We start from the raw sequence: 22453 nt of genomic DNA on the forward strand, positions 1-22453 counted from the left end.
GATCACGTTCATCTTTAATCTTAAATTAATTATGATGCCATCACGATATGGCATGTTTATACTTATACTACAGATATATCAACGTAGGATCCATGTATATATATATCTCCTCCACACGTAGCCATGAAGTATTGTCACAGAAATATCCTCTTCCACGAGTAACCGTGAATACAGAATTAGAAGTTCCATCTTCCTGTTTCTTCTATTCCATGGCTTTCAAGAGCGTGGTGTTTATATCTCACTTTGTTATACATCCTCTAATTTGCGTGGTTTCCTTCTCCATTTCCATATCATAGATACAGAGTCCACCAAGGCTAAGAAGCAAGGAGATGACCAGAGGGAAAGATACTCCACATTCAGAGACAATCACACAGACAGAAAGAAACCCGGGCCAATGACCTTTAAACCCCACTATCCTAGCAATCAAAGCAACCTAAACAAGGAGCTCGGCCTTTCTAGCACAAGAAGAATCACGGGTTCCTTTTGAATTATTTTATCTTCAATCATTTTAGTTGGCAACCCATGCATCCTTTGGTGCGAGGAAGGGCCCATCATTGGCTTCCCGTGTGTCGTTATAACTTAAACTTGCCTAACGCACGAAGTATAATATATAATGGCAAGAGCTATCTCTGAGGAGATTAAAGGTAAGAGAAGAGAACCAACCATTCTAAAAAGCAGCTCACTTGAGAGAATCCAAAAAGGAAGCCCATGTTCCGTTATTCTCCTCTCCACTACACAATTCCTCAGGCGACTTCTTTATGGGACCGAATCGGCACACATGGGAGCCCTAGCAGGGCTATTCCAGTTCCCTTCGAAGAGCATCCGAGATCTGCTATAAAGAGAGAGAGATGAACTTGAGCTTTTTGGAAGGGGTGAAAGAGACTAGACATTCTTTCCTATATATCATCCATAGGGACACAAACAGACACATATACATCACCCCCATTCTATTCCCCACATGTCCATTAGGATTGGAGGATTTTCTCCATTTGGCTAAAGATGTTGGAACAAAAGGCATCCATTGGCTTTGTACTAGGATTGCAAGGACAAAATGACCATATGAACCATTTGGGATAAGCTTGAACTAGCTTGTTGCTAATAACTAAAGATGCTAAGTAACTGTAATTAGTTGCATGGAAGGAACATTACAACAATTCTACTTGCAAGAAGTCTGCTTACAAATTACTGCACTATGTCTGGTAATTTTGGTCGTAGGTCAAAAAGTACAATAGTTGAGACACGTGTGAAGCTAGAGCTACATGCGAATTTACACTTTACAAATAAACTGAAGAATGTAGAAGTATTAGATGCGATGACTAAATTTGCAAGTGATATGCAAGCGAAAATATATAGAATGAGAGATACTTCAATTTAGTATTTTATTCTTCTCTATGTGGAAACAGTAGTCTTACAATTTGGATACTTTCGAGGGAATTGGAACAAGATAGAGAAGATCAGCACGATCCTGATGAGAGAGGATTTGGGGATGAAAAGTGTATAAGGAGGAAAATTTGAAACGTGATGGAGGGAAGTGAGCATTTGCCCTCCTTTGAAAAAGAGGAAAAGAGAAGTCTGTTTTGGTCCTATCCTCATCCTCTTGCAAGCTCTTTATTCCTTGTGCTGGGGAACTACAAAGAAGGTTCCGCAAGTCTCCCTACATGCACGTCCAAAGCAAAGAAAAGGATGTGCAAAGAGACCACCATGCACGTTCCTCTCTCTCTCTTTCTTCCAAGCAGGAAATATTGCAGTAACTAAAGGTAGGTCATCACCGCTGAGAAACTTCGCATCTCGTAGAGCACAATCGAATAGAATACTGCATAAAGCGGAACTAAAGTGGCTCTTATTTAACCATAACACACGCGAACAGCAGTCACAAACACAATCATTTTCCTAGCTTTGACTACAGACTTAAACAAAGGTTTAGGGGATTGCATTTTGATTACAAAGGATGCTATATATCATCACCATGCCACGTAAAAAGTTGCTGCAAACATTTTTCTAAGAATTTTGAAGGAAATTTCAGATCACCATGTGGCTTTCTTATAAATACTCTAGAAGTTGATGAGATGATTTTTTTTTTAAAAAAAAAAATCATATAACTTTAACAAAATCATCGTGAGAAGAGAAACATCTCATCAACTTCTAGAGTATTTATAAGAAAGCCACATGGTGATCTGAAATTTCCTTCAAAATTCTTAGAAAAATGTTTGCAGCAACTTTTTACGTGGCATGGTGATGATATATAGCATCATTTGTAATCAAAATGCAATAGTTACATCAAAATTCTTTTAGACTGATAATACAGTAATTTTTTTTCAAATAAAATGGTGGGTGCTGCTGTTTTCTTATTATGGTTTAAAGGGCTAGATCAGACGTAGTCTGTTGCAACTATTTCTTAGCAACATTGAAAATTCAATGGAAAATGCAGTACATGTTGCAGTCCAACAACATGCTAAGCTTGTTACAGTTCTTTAATAGATACAGCCAAGAGGACATGCTTTGACACAATACTTTCTATGTCACAACACAGCTTTTATTTTGTGCCTTAATTGAACACCCTGACTTCATGTATAAAAGGACACTTCATCTTTCTTGATTCTTAAGAAGAAACAAAGGATAAAGCAAAGAAGTATTTTAAATTGAAAAAGGAGAAACATTTATTCTTCAAGCTTCGAAACCATTGAAAACTTCACTTCCAACAACAAACACTATAATTGAAAGCTCCCTCTCTTCGAAAACCTTCTCTTTTTTTTTCTCTTCTCTTCTCATTTTTTCTGTTTCAACATATAAGAAAAAATACACATAAACAATAAAATAATAATAGTTATATTACAATTAGCAATAATAACAACAACAACAATAAAAAGGTGATTATGGGTTTGATATGGTAATGATGGCAGTGTTTATTTTGATGCATGGTTGGTTGGTTCCAGGGATTTTGCCCTTCCCTTCTCCAGTCAGCAACAGCAGCAACTTCCTTTTTCTTTTTCTATCTTTTTTTTTTTGTTTTTTCCTCTCTTTTTTTATTTCCTTCAACACATTTGCACTTTGTTTCTATCCGACCTGGATTATTGTACGATTAGTCTTTACTTGCCGAGCCGTCAGCTCCTTATCCAAATCCCTTTGGTGAAGAAGAGAGAGGAACCTCTTTGTTTTTTCCTCCCAACTTGTTTCACCCCTTGAAAAGAACAACACTGTAAGTTCTAAGTACTGATGACACTAATGATGATGTTCTGTTAGCTTTCTTCGTTCTCCTCTCCGTTATTACCCATGATGATCTGGGTTGTCAGGTGACCAGTATGGGTACTGCCATTCTGTCTCTTGGGAGTGTGGAACAGATGTTTCCTGTCACAGCATGTGAAGGATTTTCAAAAGAGATGAGTTTTTTTATACGTAGATATGTGCATGAGATCCAAACATGGATCACAACCCTAGAATAAAATGAAGAGATTATGTATTGCTAAAAAGAAGGCACAGAAAAATCTGGTCAAAATTAAAAATAAACATTTTTAGAAGAGGAAAAGGATGCGCATTTTCTATTTATTTCAAACTGAATAATAAACAACATGGAAAAAATTACGGTGACATCACACTGCTTTATTCCATCAGAATAAAAAAACAAAAATCATCACACTGCTTGGTTTAGTAAGTGTTGCTGTATATAAACCATGCAATGGAGGACCCAAATGAAATGTTAGCACCTCTGGTAATGCGTATCATCAAAATTTTAAAAAAAAAATAATAAGAGAGAGAGGGGGGGAGGAGGAAGAAGATAAACATTTTGGTTCTACGACATCATTAGACATGAAAAAACAGAAAAGTGCCTCTTTGTTTCTTTTTCTTTTTCTTTTCTATACCAGTTTTTAAAAAGAAAAACATGTTCTTATTAAAAAGGAAGACAGCCCACAAGATAAAAAGCTTGTGTTGTCACTTTTGTTGGTTTGAAAGGGAAAGAAAGGAAGTTTCTGTTTCTACCTAGGTCATAGAATAGAGGAGGATCTCTCTCTCTCTCTCTCTCTCTGTGTGTGTGTGTGTGTGTGTGTGTGTGTGTGTGTGTCCCTCCCTCCCTCCTCTCTCTCTAGCATATACATTATGCCTCCAAGGTCTAGATTCTGTTTTTGTTTTTTGTTTTTTGTTTTTTGTTGCACATATATTGTCCTCATACGAAACCAGATAGGCCCACATTTGATTTTAAATTCACCAGCTGAATGCTTTTCTCTGATAGCTTGTGTTGCCCAATAAGAACAAAAACAAATTATAATTGGCATTGTTAGATTAAATAAAACCATATATTTCTCCTTTCTTTGTCTCATTCAGATTTACTTATGATTAGCTATGGAACAAATATATAGGTTCTTTTTCCCCTGATAAGTTGATAGTGTATTGTTTTGTAAAAGCAGGTAATTGTAACAAACTAAACCGACCAAACAATTTGTAAGAGAAAAGAGAAAGACAAGTGTTCCCAATGTGAACTGGCAATATAAAATATATCTTGGTTTCTAGGTTAATTTCAAGGGTCAGACTTACTCCTCTAATGCCAGCTGAAGTGCAACCCATTATCAATTCTTCCAGGCCAGAAGCGGATCTGTGATCCAGCTTCTGATGCTGCTGAAGCTGCTGCTGCTGCTGCTGCTGCTGTCAACAGTTGCATGAATTCCCAGTCAATGAAAATATTAGAAGAAAACATCTAATGAAGTCCTATACTCGGACCATATGCTATGTCAATCTAAACAAAAGATTCTATATAAATGGCGAGGATCCAGCAATCATTAATTAAGATTCTAATTAAGCTTTCCCACATCAAACGATGGACGCGTAATCCTTTTAATACCAATGGACCAACACACCAACTCATCAAAACCTCATCTTCTTAGGCTATCAACATATAATTATCCAATTATATCAGGAGATACCTGAAACTTATCAGCTTGGAGTAGGAGCCTTGAGACATGGTAGGGGTCATTGAGCACAACTGAGGTCTGGTGCAGTGGAGGCGGGGAGATGATGGTGGAGACGGTGTTTGTAGGCCTGCTGATGTGGAAGGCTGCGGTTGGTGCCGCCTGCTGCTGCTTTTGGGCCACATGATGATGCTGCGGTAATGCGTGGTGGTGCTCAGCTTCCTCATGCTCCTCTCTTGCCTTTGGTCCTGCTCCTCCCATGCCCACCTGCTCCATACCCATAAAACACTTGTAGCTCAATACACTTTCTTTTCCCATTTCCTCCTCCCCTTCTCTTTCAGTTTGTTTGTTATGTGTCCCTTTTCTCCCACACCTTTTTTTTGGAGTAATGTTTATTAAACGGTGATAAAATGTTCATGGTGTTTTATGTTATGATTTATATATGTGGACACTGGCTCTTTGGGTTGCTTGCACTTCGAATAAAATGATGTGAAAGTTTAGCTAAGAGGGCCTATTTTGCTTTATATACATAGGCCTTGTGTTTACGTTAGGGTATACATGTAATATTTATGTTAGGGTACGATATAAATGATGGGAGCATGGTCTTACATGGATGCTGCTAAAGGTTTTATAAATCAATTTGAGGAAAAAAGGAAAGATCAAATATATACTTTAAACATTATTTTTAAGTAGAATTCCTTGTGTTTTGCTTGGGCAAGCCCGTATCATAACTGAAATTCAGGAGTCTTGTACGGTCTTCAAATCAAATTTGGAAATTTCACATCATGGAGAAAGAAGTGTTCTAATAAAGGTAAATAAACTGCATTAAATTGAAAAGCCTTCTCGATTTTGCTTACGCTATCTGATTATGTGCAAATAGATTGTAAGCACTCATAACTTTGCCTTCATTGCAAGGTAAGTATACGCGAGCTGAATGCTGTTGATTTGGTTTGTGCATGCGTACATCACATAAGGAATATTGTATCCAAAATCTCATTTTGTGGTAGTACAATCTATTCTAAACAAATAAGAAAAATGGTTTTGAAATGTGAATAGTTGCAACAGATGCATTATAAATTGTTGTTGGTGATGGTGATGTTGTTTTTGCTTCTGTTTTTTATTATTATTATTCTTATTATTTACCTTAATAGAAGAAGAACTGCATTAGTTGCTGAACTAATTAAATCGGCCTTTCCATGAACGACTTTATTATAGATACATACCTCATCAAAGCTTTTCCTAAATGGAGCAAAGCTGAAATTATCTGGCTTGATATTCTGCTGGATATCCAAGGCAGTGTATCCTGAGATACCAGCCCTAGAGTTGAGCTCATCCCTTTGGCTAACCACCTCTTTTGAGGAGCAGCTCCCACTCCCGCTCTCCCTCCTTTGGTCCATTATTCCCTCCCCAGCTGCTGCTGCTGCACTCCTATCTGACCAGTTACACTGCCTCGGCTGGGTCTGGTAGAATATCTTAGACACCACCAGCTCCCCTTCCTTCTCCTCCTCAAGCTCCCCCAAGTGGTACTGGTGCATGACCCAGTTGGTCTTCTCAGGCTTCCTGTGCTTCCCAAAGTTGGTGTACAGCACAAGTATTTTTTTGCACCCCTTTTTCCTCCCATTGACCATTACTGGCCTGGTTTTGCCAGTCTTGTGCCACCTGGTTTCACCCCTCTGGAGGTCGCATTCTGTTTGGATCTTCCTTCTCTTTCTTGTGCCTGTGGTGTAGGCCTTGGATGGCCTGTGGAAGAAGTGTTTGCTGAGGCCATCCCTTGTCACACCTGAAACAAAGGCGTACAGGAGATGATTGAAAGGGAATCATTTGAAGTTAGGTGTGACCAAAGGGACCATTAGTTCAGATTTTCTTGTCAGATGTAACAACCTCGAGAAGTAAAACCAAACCAAATCAAATCAGCACTCAGAGAGGTGAGAAACCTATTTAGAAACTTCTCCAGTATCTTTCCATCACACACACACACACACACACACACACACACAGAGAGAGAGAGAGAGAGGGGGAGAGAGAGAGAGAGAGAGAGATCGAATTTCAAAAAACAAGTAAGAGCTTTTTATAAACAATAATTCTTTTGCATATACCCACAAACACATGGAGAGAGAGGGAGAGGGAGAAACACTGAATTGAGTGTTAAAGACGGGAGGAAGAAGGATGGAACGTATACCTCATAAAACTTTTCTCTACATACCCAAAGAAAAACTGCATAAAATAACAATTAATGTGAAAGAGAAAGAGACTTTTTGTGTGTGAGTTCTCCAACCTGGAAGTTTCTCAGGGTGAGTGTAGCAGATGCCATCCTCTCCTTCTATCGTGGGTATGAACTCATCTATCAGAGGATGAGACCTGGACTCTTCTCCTTTAACCTTTGCCTCAAGGTGCTCTATCAGTTCTTGGTCTGTTGGATCAAATTTTACGCCTGCCGGTAGCCCAACCCAGTCCTACAATTGTCAAACCGTAATATACAAACTGCTTCATTCTTCCAACCGTACTATTTAATTGAAGAATTTTTAAGGGAAACACCCCAACTAATAAAGCAAACCTTATAAATTAAAACTACAAGTATGCAGATTTCTTATTAATTTCATTTAATATCAGTTACTGCCTCCATAAAGAGAAGTACGAAGAGAATTTTATGTTTCCATACCGGCTTGCGGTCGAGCTTGTGGCCACAACTGGGACACTGCTTGGATCCACACATCCGATGCTCCTCCAGCTTGGCATCAATGAGATCGGAGCTGCTGGCTGAACCTATGCTACTCCTGTTCATGGCTACTTCATGGGCATCAGATGCTCTCCTCCATTACTTTACTGGAATCTTTTCAGAGGAAGTCCCACCGACTATACTAATCAAATTCTGAATAAACCTCTGAAAAAGTTTGTGAGCACCAAGAAAATCAGCAAACAAGTCTTGTTCAATTGAAGAAAAACAAGCACCATCATAAAGGGGAAAAATAAATAATAAACTTAGCCGCCTAAATAGTACGGAAATCACTTATTGAACTGATAGCAGAAGTTGAAAAGCATTTATCAAGAGCAAAACAATTTATAACAATGAAGGTGGAAGAGAATTACTCTTGAATGAAACCTGGATCCAGGATAAGGAATTCGGCACCAACCAGATGAGAAAGACGACCAGGAGTCTAAGGAGAAGGAAGCAGAAAGAAAGGGAGGGAGAAGGGGGCGAGAGAGAGATGCCAGAGTAAGAAAGAAACGAAGGGAGAAAAGAAGAAACTGTGAGTGTGATATTAAAACCTTCTTTAGCTTGAAAAGAAATACACGAGAATTCCTACTTTAACTGAAGCCCATGAGCAAAAGGAAGAGGTCCTCAAAAAACACTCTCTCTCTCTCACACACACAACCCCTTCAAACCTGTGCCCCAAACCTGGCTGTGTATACGCGGTTAAGAGAGAGAGAAAGAAGGGAGGGGGCCGGCGAGGGTTTTGATATCACTCCCCACCTTTGGGTGTTTTTTTTAGGAGTTCGGCTACTAAAGCAAAAGCAGGAAACGGCCTTCACAGCTGTTACTGCACATTCCAAAGAGCCAAAACCGAATACTATTAAACATAAAGCATCAACACTCACACGGCATGGAATTTATACATAAAAGAGAGAGCCAATTCAGGTTTGTCTCCCTGAAAGAAAAGACCCACTACTTCTTGGATTAAGGCCAAAAAGAATATCTCCTAACAAAACAAAAGAGGAGAATGACCACCCGTCCTACAGGTGGATGGTGAAATTACATGAAACCACAAAAGAAAGTAATATTCTTAAAATAAAGTAGAAGCTGGATCTCTATTTTTTCTTGCATGAAATGATGGAATTTCATCTATTTTTCCTTTGTCTAATAATGAAACTGTAGGGTGGAAAAGAAGAAAGAGGGTGATAGGAGCTCACATGGGTTTTGGGATGCGCTGAAATGATGATCCTTTTGGGCATGAGGGAGGAGGTTTGCAGATGGGAAGTGGGGTTGAGGGGGTGAATCCATAGGTTGCTTCATACCTAAGGCAATGGAGGAGTACACTCGATGGACCCCAAATAAAATAAACTGAAACATATAATATACCACACGCCCAAGCAAACTTCAAATACAAGCAGGATCACAAATTATTATATGCTATTCCTAACTATAAATATATGCAGGTACTTAAGAGAATATTAACAAAAAAATTAATATAAATTTAATGCATGATTTAAGAAATCTGCACCTGTTTATCTTTAGCATTTCAGGTTTGCGTTTTCCCCCTTGCAGCGTGTCCTCGTACGAGTTATTGTTAAGAAAATTATTTAAGTATTATTGAATACTGGGGACAATATCCTCTTGTGGAGGAGGAAATAGTGTGTAAGGAAGGGCCAGCTAGTGGCATAAGCTTGCCGTGGATTTTGTCGTGAGGTGGGTATGACCGCAAGGAAGGAGAGGGTGACAAGGTTAGGTTTATCTAAATTTGGCTCTGGTTTCGTTCTCCAATACTCCACTCATTAACAGTCTTCGTATCTCGCTCCTTGATTCCTTGAAGCTTAGATTATATTTACTCCTTCAGCACATCTTTGTTGTTCTTGAAATCTTAGCATATACGATCAAATCTAGTCATTTATACTCCACTAATTAACAGTCTTCGTATCTCGCTCCTTGATTCCTTGAAGCTTGGATTATATTTACTACTTCAGCACATCTTTGTTGTTCTTGAAATCTTAGCATATACGAGCAAATCTAGTCATTTATTCTCTCCTTTCTATATTGTCATTGTGATATAATATATGCTTGTATAGGAGCATCTCCAACCTGAGCCTTGAAAGGTTGACTTATATTGGACAAGATATAAATATATATATATTCTATAAAATATGAGATGAATGCATATGGTAGTAGCTTTATATTTAGACCTAAGTCTAATATAAACCTTCGATAGCCCCTCAAAAACGATAAAATATAGAAATTATATGCATTTATCGTATTTGCCTTCCATATTGCCTCCCAAGTTGCACACAAGGCAATTTTCCCATTGATATAGGGATATAAGTCATGTCAATCTTAAATTCATTGATAGATTAATTATTACCATCTATTTATGTGCATATAAGTATGCATTGTCCCTTGTATTTGCACATTAATCTCCATATATAATGTTGTGAGAGAAAAAAAAAAAAAGAGAACCACTTACAGTATAATTATTTGGATTTCAATATTGGAGACGCGCTACCTGAACTCTAACCCAAAATCTATAGTTACTAAGCAAACAGATATAACAATAGAGACAAGCCCCAGTTTTTTTTTCTGGCTAAAAATGGAATCTCATACATAATGTGTACGAATACAGCCAAGAGAATCAAAAAGCAATACATCACGGAGAGCAGTACGCAACTCCACCTCTCCCTCCAATAGGTGGTCTCTGAGTGGTTAGCAACAGAACAAGCTACCCAATCTGCCGCCCCATTAGCCTCTCTAAACACATGCTTCACCTGAAATACTAGCCCGTCAGAGATCGAGGCCCGGATATCTCTCACCAACGAATGGCAGTCGCCGAGCCTCCCAGAAGTCTGCTGGATCCACCCAATAACCATCGCTGAGTCACCCTCCAAAAGGACGTCTCTTTCCTGCAAGGCACGCCGAACATAGCACAAGCCCGACCAAGCTGCTCTCAACTCCTCCCCTGGCACCGATGTATCAAACAAGTGGCAACATCTAGCCGCAATCACCTTAAAATTCGGGCCCTTGACAACAAAGCCTGCATCTCCCCTCCTACCGCCCTGCAAGACGCATCTATCGAAGTTGACCTTGAGGAAACTCGAGGGGTGGGGGCTCCAAGGTGAAAAACACCAAATGGGGCGCTCCATGAGTAGATGTGAAGCCATAGATGTCTCGAGCTGTCAAAAGTCTATCCGACTGGATCGCCTGAAAGGCCTCCAGCGCCAGCAACCACATCCTTTCCACTACCACCTCCAGTGGAAGGCACCTCTTCCCAAATGTCTATGCGTTCCTCGCAAGTCAAATCTGGTAAGCAGTATAGGTTGCCTTGCCTCCGGTCTGGACTGCAAGGCCTCGGCCAACCGTCGAAGAGCCTGAAGAAAGGATGTCGCATGACACCAGAGGTCTGTGGGGAACCCCGTCTGCCTCCATGCCCTCCTCGCCCGGTGGCACAGAAAAATAGCATGGTCCAGCAACTCATCATCCTGACACGCAGGGTACTGGAGGTGAATACCCCTGCTCCTCCCATGCAACAGAAGTCTTATTGGTAGCCTACCCCAAGAAAACTTCCAACGGAATAGAGCTACTCTGGGGTACAGCCCCAAACGCCAAATCTAGCCAAAAGCCACCCCCAACTGCCCCCCATCTTGGACAACGCAAGAGACGCTGGCTACTCTGACTCTAGAACTGCTGGACGAGCTCCATACCCTGATGTCGAGGCAGGGGTGCCCCGGATCTGGGAGCGACCGAATCCGTTCCGCAAATGGCTCTCCAAACATCTGATCAATCTAGTGGGAATCCCACCCTCCACCCCTAGGGAGAAGAAGGTCACAGTTTATTCAATCCCTATAACTGATGTTAAGAGATTTATAAAAAAAAAAGGAAGAATAAAACTATACCTCTTCTAGTTAACCATGTAATGTGATTGGCCTATCTAATATTTCTTCTTGCAAGAGCTCCAAGAAGATGAGTTCAGCCTCTTTGCGATGCTTATTTTGCATTACAGGTCCTTCATATAGACATGCCCATTCCCACACTATGTAAAATACGCATTGAAGAGGAACTCGACTCTAAGAAGGTTGGCTATCTTTATGGTTCATGCACGAGTAAATGCACCTATAATGTGCGCGTATGTGTGTGTGAGAGAGAGATTTTTGGGGTTGAAGGTGTAATTGTAGCCCTACCTATCGACTACTACGGGGGAGTCGAGGCAAAGTTGGATGGTGTATTGGTGTGCAAATGGGTTGGCGGCAAAAGACTGCGAGACCCGAGACTAGAACCCAGAGGCGATGGTGCGCTCCGTTTCCATTCCTCGTTGGGACATCCGCTTCCATTCCGCAGTGGGACATTGGAATGCTAGGCATAGATCGCATCATCCTCGAGGTTGGAGGTGTGTGGCTAGAAGACGGCCGTTGCTTCTCAATATCTGTAGGATCTAGTGTGGCTCTTATCAGGCCATGCATATATATAGAGAAGCAAATGATGCCCCACTACTCCGAAGAATTTTTTTGGACGGATCACGGTTCTATGCTTGAGTCAGTGTATGCCCTTTTATTTTCTAATTTTATTGGCCGCAATTACATTTGTCGCGTGTGAGCCGCCATTATACTATATATATATATATATATATATATATATATATAACGGAAAGATAATCTGCATGTCCCACGATTCTAGAAATATCCTGGAATCCACGTTAATAAACCTAACAGATGCACGAATTCTGAAGGACAACCGAATCGCATTCCACTCCGATTGCGGGTATAGGATATGCAACCGGCTCAGGCCCATATGATCGTTAATTTCCCATGTAGGTCGAAGGATTTTTGGCAGTCCATAGAAGCAACGAAAAACTCATCACTTACCAGCGCCTGATGAGATGATGGCCACCATTTTACGTAAATATTAGTCTTAGCACAGGCAACAGACTCATTGTGGTTTTAATAGCATTGAAATTCCAAACAACGCGCACCTACATAAAAAGTTGACAAACCCAACTCTTTGCCCTGATAGGCACGTGCCCAGCACGTGCAAAATACTAGCGGATATAGTGCATTGTAAAGCTTCTATAACTATTATGCCAATCCCAAAGCATCATAATAGTTGCAAATAGGTATTTACACTAACCTTATTGGATCTCCTCTCCAACTCCAATATGGGCCTCCGATCCCAGAAACAAAACCAAATACAGAACCAAAAAACAAATCTGCTCTACACTATGAGATCTTTATCTCAGATCAGCCGATCGGTGCACCATCTATATAGTTTATTTTTATATTGAACGCGAATACACTTTTAAAATTGATTAATAACTTTAAGACCAAAGAACTTGAATAAGACTTCATAGTGTTTAAGGGATTATATGCAAATGTGTTATAAGCTGCTAAAATTAAAAAACAAGGGATTTACTCATTATTTTCTAATATTTTTATGTATCTTTTTTGAGAAAAAAGGGAGAGGAAATCCCATCCAATTCATTAAGACAATGAAAAATGAACAACAAAAAGTAAATGAAACAAACTCATCTCAGTAAAATCCGGTTGCTTGGTGGAGATCTTAAAATGCAAACATATAGACTAAAAGCATATAAACCCTCTGACCATGGGGTTGTCTGGTCCTCCGAAAGATAGGTAATCACCATCAAGGGCCAAGATTACTAAGAACGGGCCGCTTATAGAAAATTTGCCATGGTCCTCCGAAAGATAGGTAATCACCATCAAGGGCCAAGATTACTATAGGAGGGCCCAAGGTTCAGGTCTCAGGTCGGTTGCATGTCTTGGTGGTCAATCTTACACTTAATCCACCAAGCCCAGAAGTCGGATTATTTTAGAGGCATCCACGGGAATCTGGAGCATGAGATTTTACTTGAAACTGTGTCAAAATCATAAATTTGATGGCTTCAGAACAGCTTCAGAACAATCAAAATTGCCAAATCGTTATCAAAATGTAAGAACGCAGACCAATTAGCTTGCTGCGACAAGGATAATCACAAGTCTAGCATGCAAGGAATAATTTGGCTAGAAGTAAAAAATGTACATTGAGCAGAGTCCACACTGTTACACCAGTGTTAGTTTGCCATGTTTACAGAAACAGGCGTAAATATATTAGGTTTCTATAAATGCACATTGAGCTAAATATCTTACAGACACGATGAAAACTCAAATGTCTCCAATGCATATGGAGCTGTTCTTGTAAGTTCCTGCATAGCCTGGTTACATATAAACAGATAACCATTAGAAAACATCATGCTACAGGAGGCATATAACAATTGCAAACACTATCAGACATAATAGCCAGGGGAGGAACAAGGGCACAAAATTAGACAAGAATATCTAATAAATGGTCTAACACCAAGAGAAACCCCGAAACAGAAAGGTGTTTAAGATGAACTATTGATGAGTGATTTCTATTAAAATAAGAGATGCATACAAGATCAGCGGCACTAGGGAATGAACAAGCAATGAAACAAGCATCTGTGCTATTTTGGAAAAAGAAAAAGAAAAGTAATATGCAACTCTTCAGCTAAGGTCTTGGTGAATGGGAACCCACATGATGGATTTTAAAGTCATCGAATTTGTTCCTTCGGTCATCTATGCTTCCTAAGATTTTAGGGGATTCAAACAATAAATTAGAAACATGGATTCCCCATCTCCTCCTGTGTCAGCTTATAATTTATTGCAAGCATTGAAAACACAACCTTTTCACTCAGTACTCATACCTTAATAGTCTAATTTCTCTGGAATCTGATCTGACTCTCCACCCGCATTATCTATTTTCAGCATACATTTTTCTCTCCAAATTGCTTGCACTTCATCAGTTCGGAATCTCTGGGTAAATGTTGATTCCTCCAAGGGGGTGGTCACACCATGGGCAAATGCAAGGAGACCAGTATATGCTATCATTGCCCCATTATCAACACAGTACCTATCATCAGTTGCAAAAAGCCTACAACCCCTCTCTGAGCACATTGTCCTCATCATCTCTTGCAATCGTTCATTGCATCCAACACCACCAACAATGAGAACATCGTTCTTATCACAATGTGCCATTGCACGTTCGGTGATTTCAACAAGCATAGCAAACACTGTTTCCTGGAACATCACACATAAAAATAGAAATCAGTCACCAACTACTATTTATAAAATTAGTCAAAAGTAAGCTGCAATCCGGTGCATCTGAGTGTATAAGAAACATACCTGTAAGGAGTAACAAAGATCCGCAGGTGTGCATTCATTGTTTTTAAGCTTCTCAGCAGCAGTAGCTTCTATATAACTCAATATCCCACTAAATGAAACATCCATTCCTTTGACAACATAAGGAAGATCTATAAATTTTTCTCCTTTCTTCGCAAGCTGAATCGGAGGAACACCACTATCAGACAATTTATCAATTATCATATGATACATTAAAAGAAGATTAATATGTCACCAGTGAAGAACTTAAGAAAATGATTTTATGGGAAAAAATAAGGTGGTAGGACGCTTTGAAATCAGGAGAAAATTATTGAACTGAACAACAGGCCTGTGTAGATTGCAGTATCATCTGAACAAAAGAACTGGCAAGAACTTCACGAAGAAAGGACCAACATTAGCAATCTTTTTAGAAAAATGCCGCACATCCAGAAGAACGTCCTCGAGAGAATTTCAGAGTATCACTTGTTTCTGAGAAAATTTAAATAGACTGTTTGCCCTTTTCAGATATTCACAACCGAGAGGTACATAATTCTATTACATGCAGAGTGTTAAAGGATACTAGTGCATAACAGGCATCTAATTATTCTTAACTCGTGAAAATTGACAGAACCTGCTTCAGAAATTCTATTGCAAATGCTACCTAGGTGATTGAGCCATTTAACTAATAGATGGATAACTTTAAAGAGCTAAAGAAGGAAGGAAAGATAAATGAGGAGGTCTGGGCTGCAGATACGGAGTTCGGCAAAGGCACTCTTCAGGTGACAAAACAGACATATCGCCACCTTTTCTTTTTCTATCCCTCGCCGCCGCCGCCACCCCCCCGCCCCTCGCTGCGGGCGCGGGCGGAACGCTAGGTGATATAATACTGATTATCATAAGACAGGTTAAAATAAAGATCTAATGTAATCTAAACAATATTATAATATATTTGATGTTAATATTATTGAACAATGACTAATCATGATATCGCCATCTGTATGTTATAATGCCGAAACCAAAAGTCACCAATAAAATGATACAAGCATCAATAGAATTAGCATGACCATCATTCTTCGTGGTAAGCAGTCAAATCAAAATAGCGATGGAACTCAAATTTAGAGGAAATATTGGTGGATCCGATAAAATAAGAGCTTATGGGTCTTCTTCAATTATATATGCCAAATATCTACCTTGGTCTTATTATGGATATGGATTGTGAGGGAGATCGAGGTTTCTAAGAATCGGATTAAATACGGTGAATGAATGGAGATGAATGAGGCATCCAATTCAGGAAAAATTTCGGAAAAGAGATGAGGAGAAAGGAAAGCAGCAAACCTGTTCGATGTTATACCCAGGGCTGGGATCGTTGGAAAGGGTGAGGACCCTGGCGAAGCGGTCGAGGCAGTTGCCGACGGCGATGTCGATGGTCTCCCCGAAGATGCGGTACCGGCCCTCGCTGTAGGCGATGACCTGGGTGTTCCCCCCGCTGACGTAGAGAACGACGGGGTCTTGAGCGCCGGTGACGACGCGGCCCATCTCGATGTGGGCGACGCAGTGGTTGACGGCGACGATGGGCTTGCGCCAGAGCTGGGAGAGGACGCGGACGGCGAGGGCGGAGACCTGGAGGGGGGCGCCCATGCCGGGGCCCTTGGTGTAGCAGAGGCAGTCGATGTCGGCGGGGGAGAGGCCGGCGGCGTCGAGGGCGGAGCGGAGGAGGGGAAGGAGGTGGCGGAGGTGGTGGTGGGCGGTCTCGCGGGGAAGGAAGCCCTGGCCCGGCGGGGTGATGTACGTGTGCCGGGGGTTGGAAAGGATGGTGCCGTCTAGGGTTACGATGCCCACCCCAATCTTGTTCGCCGACCCCTCGAACCCCACCGCGATTAGCCTCTCCTTCATCTTTTCTCTATCACTCGCTTCTGAATCCAAGAAGATGGGAGAGAGAAGGGATGGAGGCGGGAAACGGAGGAATGGGGATCGAGAAGAGGGAATGGCCAATGGGGTTTAGGGTAGAAGGGTGATTTTGGAGATCTTGGGACGAGGAGTAGCTTTAAGCTAACGTCGGTAAATCATGTGCCGGTTTTCGTTCAGCGTCATTACTGTCGCTCCACGCAAAAATGCATTAAAAGTTTTGGTAGAATGAAAATGAAGCCCTCCAATGCATTCTAAACCCCCTGTAGCCAAGATATTCACCAGTGACTTGGAGAACTTTTTAAACAATTGCAAAGCCAAGATATGCTAGAATTCACCTTTGTTCATCAAAACTAAATCTGTTTGGTGGAAAATAGGTGAAATTCGTGAACTTAAAACTTGCTTATCAACCAATTTAAACCAATCTATCACCATAGTCTACATTGAAAAATCTAATTTGCTTGCTAAAGATGTAAGCACAATGAATGAAACCTGATTAGTAGTAAACTAGTTCATTAGACAAACCATGACTAAAAGAATCTCACTGAGTTTGTAGATGTTCAAGATACAAATTAATGAACTAGATTCATCCGAACCCTATGTTTAACTTCAGTAAGCTAGCTGAGTTGTACTAATAAATAGTTCGAGCGAGTATAGAGATAGATACAGACCAATATGAGCCGATATATGTGATATCATCGTAGATCAATATAGGTACATACCACCAACTTTATGCAAGTAACTATGAAGCGTGATAGTAGTATATTGGACAATATGGAGCAACATGCAAATACATGATTAAGCTTCAATAAAGAGTGAATTTAATCTGCTAACTCCATAATAAAAATCTTAACATTAATAATTGATAGCATTCTTTGGCCTTCAACATTTCTTTTGGATGAAAACGCATGGAAACGTATGCATCTAATAGATGAAAAGGATGTTGAAGGAAAGAATACACTTCAGTTCAAGAGAGGGAAACCACGTTTAGAAGATTAAAGGAAAAAAATGCAAATGTTTGACAAGTGATGTAGACAACTTGGAGAGAGCCAAAAAAACAAAACCAAGACAAAGAAGAAATGGAAGAATATATGAATAGTGGTTGATGACATCTTACACTCTTTAAATTATTTTTGATTGTGGTTGATGACGAGATGATGAAGATGTTTAAACTTTAATTATGGATAGCTTGCGAGGACACAGCACACCTTAATATCATCTATTGCAGGGTCCAAAGCAAAATCTTTCATAATGCATACTTTAGGTCCAAAGTGATGCCATTTATATGTCACTTGGTTGGTATTTTATGTGTTTGACATAGCTACATTTGATGTCATGGATATAAAATAATCGAATCAGAAGCAAGTAACATAATTAATGGATGTTAGTATGCTGCAATCAAATTGGTGTTACAAGGCTTCCATGGATTAGCCCCTTGGCTACGGTGTTGACCCCACTTTCTACGTGAAGAGCACGAGTTTGGCTCACTGAAAAGAGTTCAATGACCGTAAACGAACGCATTAAATTCTCATCTCTGTTTCCGGCAAAGAATGGGCAAAATGCTGGAAAGATGGGAAACACAGGGAAAAGGAAAAAGCTGGTCAAAGTTTTAATACGATAGATGAAGGCCAACAAATGGGCCACGGTCCACTCCTCTAGAAGGCTGACCAAGAGGCAGATAACCAAGCCCCGCAAGTCCACTTATTCCGGGTCAGTCGTAAACCCAGGTATGGAAGGAAGGAGGTTCCTGCCCGTTAGCCCTAAACGGGTCTATATGAGAGGAGGGCTTATCTACCATCCTGTCTCTCCAATACAAAATACATGTCCAAGAGCAATTAATCCGAGATAAGCTCGGTGCATGTGGAGTCTCGGGACAAAAGCAATATCTCCCCTAATATTATGCCAACATGAAAGATTACAACAGTGACTTTCCATGACAAAATTAGGCCCCTTTCTCAATCACGATTTCTGAGGTCTCATGCTAATGTATGTTTTGTCCAACATGGTTATTTATCGAAAAAAATTTGGATGCTTAAACAGAACTTAAAAACATAAATAATGCTTTTCGACTAATTTTTTTGGATGAGGCCTTCGTTTGTTATATAATCCATAACTAAGGCCTATAATTTTACATGTTCTCGAGCATCTAGAAATGGCCATTAATTCTTAGTCCGTCATATTGATTTTTATATTTTTTTTACAATATTTGCTATATTGAAATAATAGTATTTTAATTTAAATGTTGGTTCCGGTTAAAAAAGAAAAATATTCTAAAAAGATGAGGGGCCACCATTACATGTTATTACTTCATAGGCTCTAATCAAAGCTCAGTTTGAAAAACAACAATAAACAACAATTTCGAGGGTCTTTATTTTTGGGGGATATTTAGAGTTTTCAGTATATTGATATCGTTGCTACTAGAATCTGAGTTGAAATCGGTCTCCAACCAAAGTATGCTGAGGTCGGCTGGAACTAGGTACATCGAGGTTGGCTGGAATTGAGGAAGAAGGTGGAATTGACCTACAAAGAAGTTTACTTGCCAAAAAGTTTTCCGTCGAGGGACTCTCCGATGCTTAAGTCAAAGATTTAGAGTAACAAAGAGAATGAATGTAGAGGAGCGTAATATTACTCATCGAAGGTCTCTTAGTTATATCTCTATATAGGATGAGTGTAGTGTCCGTTACCTGATTTATCGAAAAGTGTCGTAACCGCACTATAATAGCTAATCGTACATTAACAGCATGATAACATCTTTCCATAATTGACATACAGATGATTGTGTAGATCATGTCTTTACCGTTGTATTGGTGTAACCGTTGCCAAAACCATAATTGTGGTTCATTGATGTCTTTTAGCGTTGCTCTTGGGCACGACCGACCAGAATGGCACGCCGGTCACTACCAAGGTCATTCACTTCGATCAAGACTTAGGCCAAATAGGTCGGAACAACCCAAGGTTAGGATGACCAATATTCTCTCTATTATATATATTTCATGCAACATTGCTTACTATTGTTATATTTATGTTCTAATTTCAAGTCCAGCTTGGCTCAAAGAAAGATAAATCTATAATTATCAAAGACTATAGCCCCGTTCAAGAGAAAACACTTTTGGATGAAAAAAGATATACGGTAAAAATTTCGAAAAACTATTTTAGCTTTTCCTAGAAAGCTAAAAATAGTTTTTTGGAAGAAGCTCCATTTTGAAGCTTTTCGAAAAAGTTGTTTTGAGCTTTGTCGGAAAACTATTTTTTTGACCAAAATATCCATACTAAAATATAACAATTACATACTTTGTTCCTTTTATAAACCTAAAAATCTCCTGAAGCCCTAACAAAGAACTCTAGTCGTGGATCAGACTCCCTTCCGTGCAAGAAAAGGTATTCTTGTTTCCTATTTTTGTATGTACTTGAATCACATTATATCATAATATATTAATATGTTATGTTAAATAATTTAATATCATGTTATATTATGAAAAATTAATTTATGCTAATAATTATAATATTTTATACCTTTATTATTATATTATACATAAACATAATATTATATTACATTATATTATAATACATTAATATGTTATGTTAAATAATTTAATATTATGTTATATAATGAAAAATTAACGTACACTAATAATTATAATATTTTGTACCTTTATTATTGTATTATATTATAAATATAATATTATATTACGTTATATCATAATATATTGATATGTTATGTTAAATAATTTAATATTATATTAAATTATTATGCTATATTATATAATGTTATATTACTATATTATAATAATATTATATTATATTATAGTAATATTATACTATTTCATATATTTATTTATTAATATATGTTATATTTTACTATGCTTTATTATATAATACTATGCAATGTCCTTATGATAATTTTATCATACAAAAGTATTTTCTTATTTTATTTACCAAATACATATTAAAATATCATAATACTTTAGAAATACAGTTATCAAACAGAAAATACTTTTTATACAAGTTTTATTTTTAGCGGTTTTATTTTCAAAAGCTCTACCGCTATCATACTTTTTAAAAGGGAGCACGGCACATGACCAAACGCTACCTCTACATCAATTCTCACGCTTTCATGATGTTGAAAAACAATGCCATATTCTGTAAGTTTGCATCCATGTATTGGCACCATGATTCTTTCCTAAAACGTGCCACTTGTTTGTACACGGCATTGTACGTAAGAAAAAGGTTGGCCGCATATAACGTTGCGACGCGTGTACATGCGTGGTGATGGCTGCATATTGTATTTGAGCAGTGGCGTCGCCAAATAGACGTAACATATGGACAATATTAACCTCATCACCATGGAATCAGCAAAGAAAACAATTATAATTCTATACATTCACTTATTGTACATGCTGCGTAAGTTATTCGAGCAAGTCAACAATATACTACTTTTTATGGAAAATTAGTTTATTTTTTTTTGCAAGCTAACACAATAAGAGTTCTCAATGGCATTGATATTATGTGTAGTTAGTAGAGCGCACATGGCAACTTTAATATGTGTCCAAGCAAAATTTTCTTAAATTACACATAGAGTTTACGTCTATATTATATTTTTTAATTTTATTGAACATATGCATAGTAAATTTATATGTGCCATCTATTTTATTAAAATAAAAAAAAATCATGCATGGATGCCTCTTGTTTTGGCTCATATCTTGCGCACGTTAGTGCTAGTGTCACATTGCGCCTTCTAGGTTGAAAAAGGCTGCAAATAGGTCAATTTGGGGTCATCTCATGCTTCTAATCTATAGCACACGATATTATTTGTTCCCTTGATTCATATCAATTGGATACTAGAGTTTATATCTAATCTAACCCATGGGCTGGTCCTTGATTCCAGACATGAACCTGACCCTTGGTTTTGTTGTTTGACAAATTGACCGGGCGTTCGTTCTAGACGCAGACTAAGTGTCGGTGAATTATTTTGACCCCACCAGCCTCTTGCAAGACGGTCCATTCCATCATCCCACGTGTCGCCGGATTTAGGAACATGCTTCATGCTTTCCTCAAACCACTTCGCCGTCGGCGACTCGGTTTGAACCCCCGGGAGCTCGTGAATCGCACCGCGCGGACCCACAACTCAGACGCGTATGGTGGGGCCTTGAACTCCCATTCCCCAACGAAACCTCCCGGCAATCTAAAAAGCCTTAGCAAATCCCAAAACTGGACGGAATTTATTGGATGGATCCATATCAGGATACACTATCAGATAAGACGAGCCTCGTTTGCACTATCAGATAAGATAAGATTACCTGTTTTTCCACCATTATGGGGCATTTTGGCTTTTGATTCTGTAGATAATTATCATCCAAAACTAGTGCAAATTGCTAATGTACCAACTAATAAATAAATAAATAGGAGAGAGACCTTTCCAAATGGGCGTTCTCGTCTCCGATGAGAAAATATTATGTGTATCAACTCGTAACATTTTACCGCTCTTTCGACTTCCTCTCAACTGCTGTCAAAGCCGAGGGACAGCGCGCACATGGGATGATGACGATGGAAGGCACAATGTGTGCTTATTAAAAATTAGAGGACGATTTCAACTTATCAATTATTCAAGGCAGAAGAATCTGATACCGCTAGTTTCGCAGATCGGGTTATCATTTCCCTCTAGAACATTGTAGAAAAGAGGTTCGCGGTTCACCCTACCGGCCCAACCCTGGGTGCCACACTGCCGCCTCATGCAAGATACCAAAATGCCTTGCCAGTCCGCTAAAATTACCAAAATACCT

At 39.2% G+C, this 22453-nt stretch overlaps 2 protein-coding genes across 5 annotated transcripts; both read right to left on the reverse strand.

Moving 5' to 3' along the window:
- Positions 1-2994: 2994 nt before the first annotated feature.
- On the reverse strand, positions 2995-8948 carry LOC103710221 (NAC domain-containing protein 75-like). Of its 4 annotated transcripts, XM_017843571.5 has the most exons (8): positions 8204-8797; positions 7986-8053; positions 7558-7779; positions 7174-7351; positions 6122-6678; positions 4914-5165; positions 4528-4635; positions 2995-3345 (listed from the first exon to the last, which is right to left on the reverse strand). In XM_017843571.5, the coding sequence occupies exons 3-8, from the start codon at positions 7678-7680 to the stop codon at positions 3265-3267; spliced, it is 1299 nt and encodes a 432-aa protein (XP_017699060.4). In that variant the 5' UTR covers positions 7681-7779; positions 7986-8053; positions 8204-8797; the 3' UTR covers positions 2995-3264. The 4 variants fall into 4 exon arrangements, with proteins under 4 accessions (XP_017699060.4, XP_017699061.4, XP_089782779.1 ...); XM_017843572.5 differs by lacking the exons at positions 7986-8053; positions 8204-8797 and adding an exon at positions 8808-8948; XM_089926653.1 differs by having other exon boundaries at positions 7986-8797.
- Positions 8949-13559: 4611 nt separating this feature from the next.
- On the reverse strand, positions 13560-16781 carry LOC103710220 (uncharacterized). The gene is made up of 4 exons (XM_008795866.5): positions 16104-16781; positions 14793-14948; positions 14315-14687; positions 13560-13804 (listed from the first exon to the last, which is right to left on the reverse strand). The coding sequence occupies exons 1-3, from the start codon at positions 16659-16661 to the stop codon at positions 14316-14318; spliced, it is 1086 nt and encodes a 361-aa protein (XP_008794088.4). The 5' UTR covers positions 16662-16781; the 3' UTR covers positions 13560-13804; position 14315.
- Positions 16782-22453: the final 5672 nt, after the last annotated feature.

This window comes from Phoenix dactylifera, chromosome 12 (genome assembly GCF_051530095.1).
Source record: "Phoenix dactylifera cultivar Ajwa chromosome 12, Ajwa_hap1_PhDact_Kaust_v1.1, whole genome shotgun sequence".
Classification (NCBI taxonomy): domain Eukaryota; kingdom Viridiplantae; phylum Streptophyta; class Magnoliopsida; order Arecales; family Arecaceae; genus Phoenix; species Phoenix dactylifera.

Coding starts and splice junctions, on each gene's coding strand:
- LOC103710221 (XM_017843572.5), bottom strand. CDS start 7,680: ATGAACAGGAGTAGCATAGGTTCAGCCAGCAGCTCCGATCTCATTGAT. Junction 5,166..6,121: donor TTAGGAAAAGCTTTGATGAG/GTATGTATCTAT, acceptor GGTATGGAGCAG/GTGGGCATGGGAGGAGCAGG. Junction 4,636..4,913: donor TCCAAGCTGATAAGTTTCAG/GTATCTCCTGAT, acceptor AACTGTTGACAG/CAGCAGCAGCAGCAGCAGCA.
- LOC103710220 (XM_008795866.5), bottom strand. CDS start 16,661: ATGAAGGAGAGGCTAATCGCGGTGGGGTTCGAGGGGTCGGCGAACAAG. Junction 14,949..16,103: donor CTGGGTATAACATCGAACAG/GTTTGCTGCTTT, acceptor CCTCCGATTCAG/CTTGCGAAGAAAGGAGAAAA. Junction 14,688..14,792: donor ATCTTTGTTACTCCTTACAG/GTATGTTTCTTA, acceptor GTGATGTTCCAG/GAAACAGTGTTTGCTATGCT.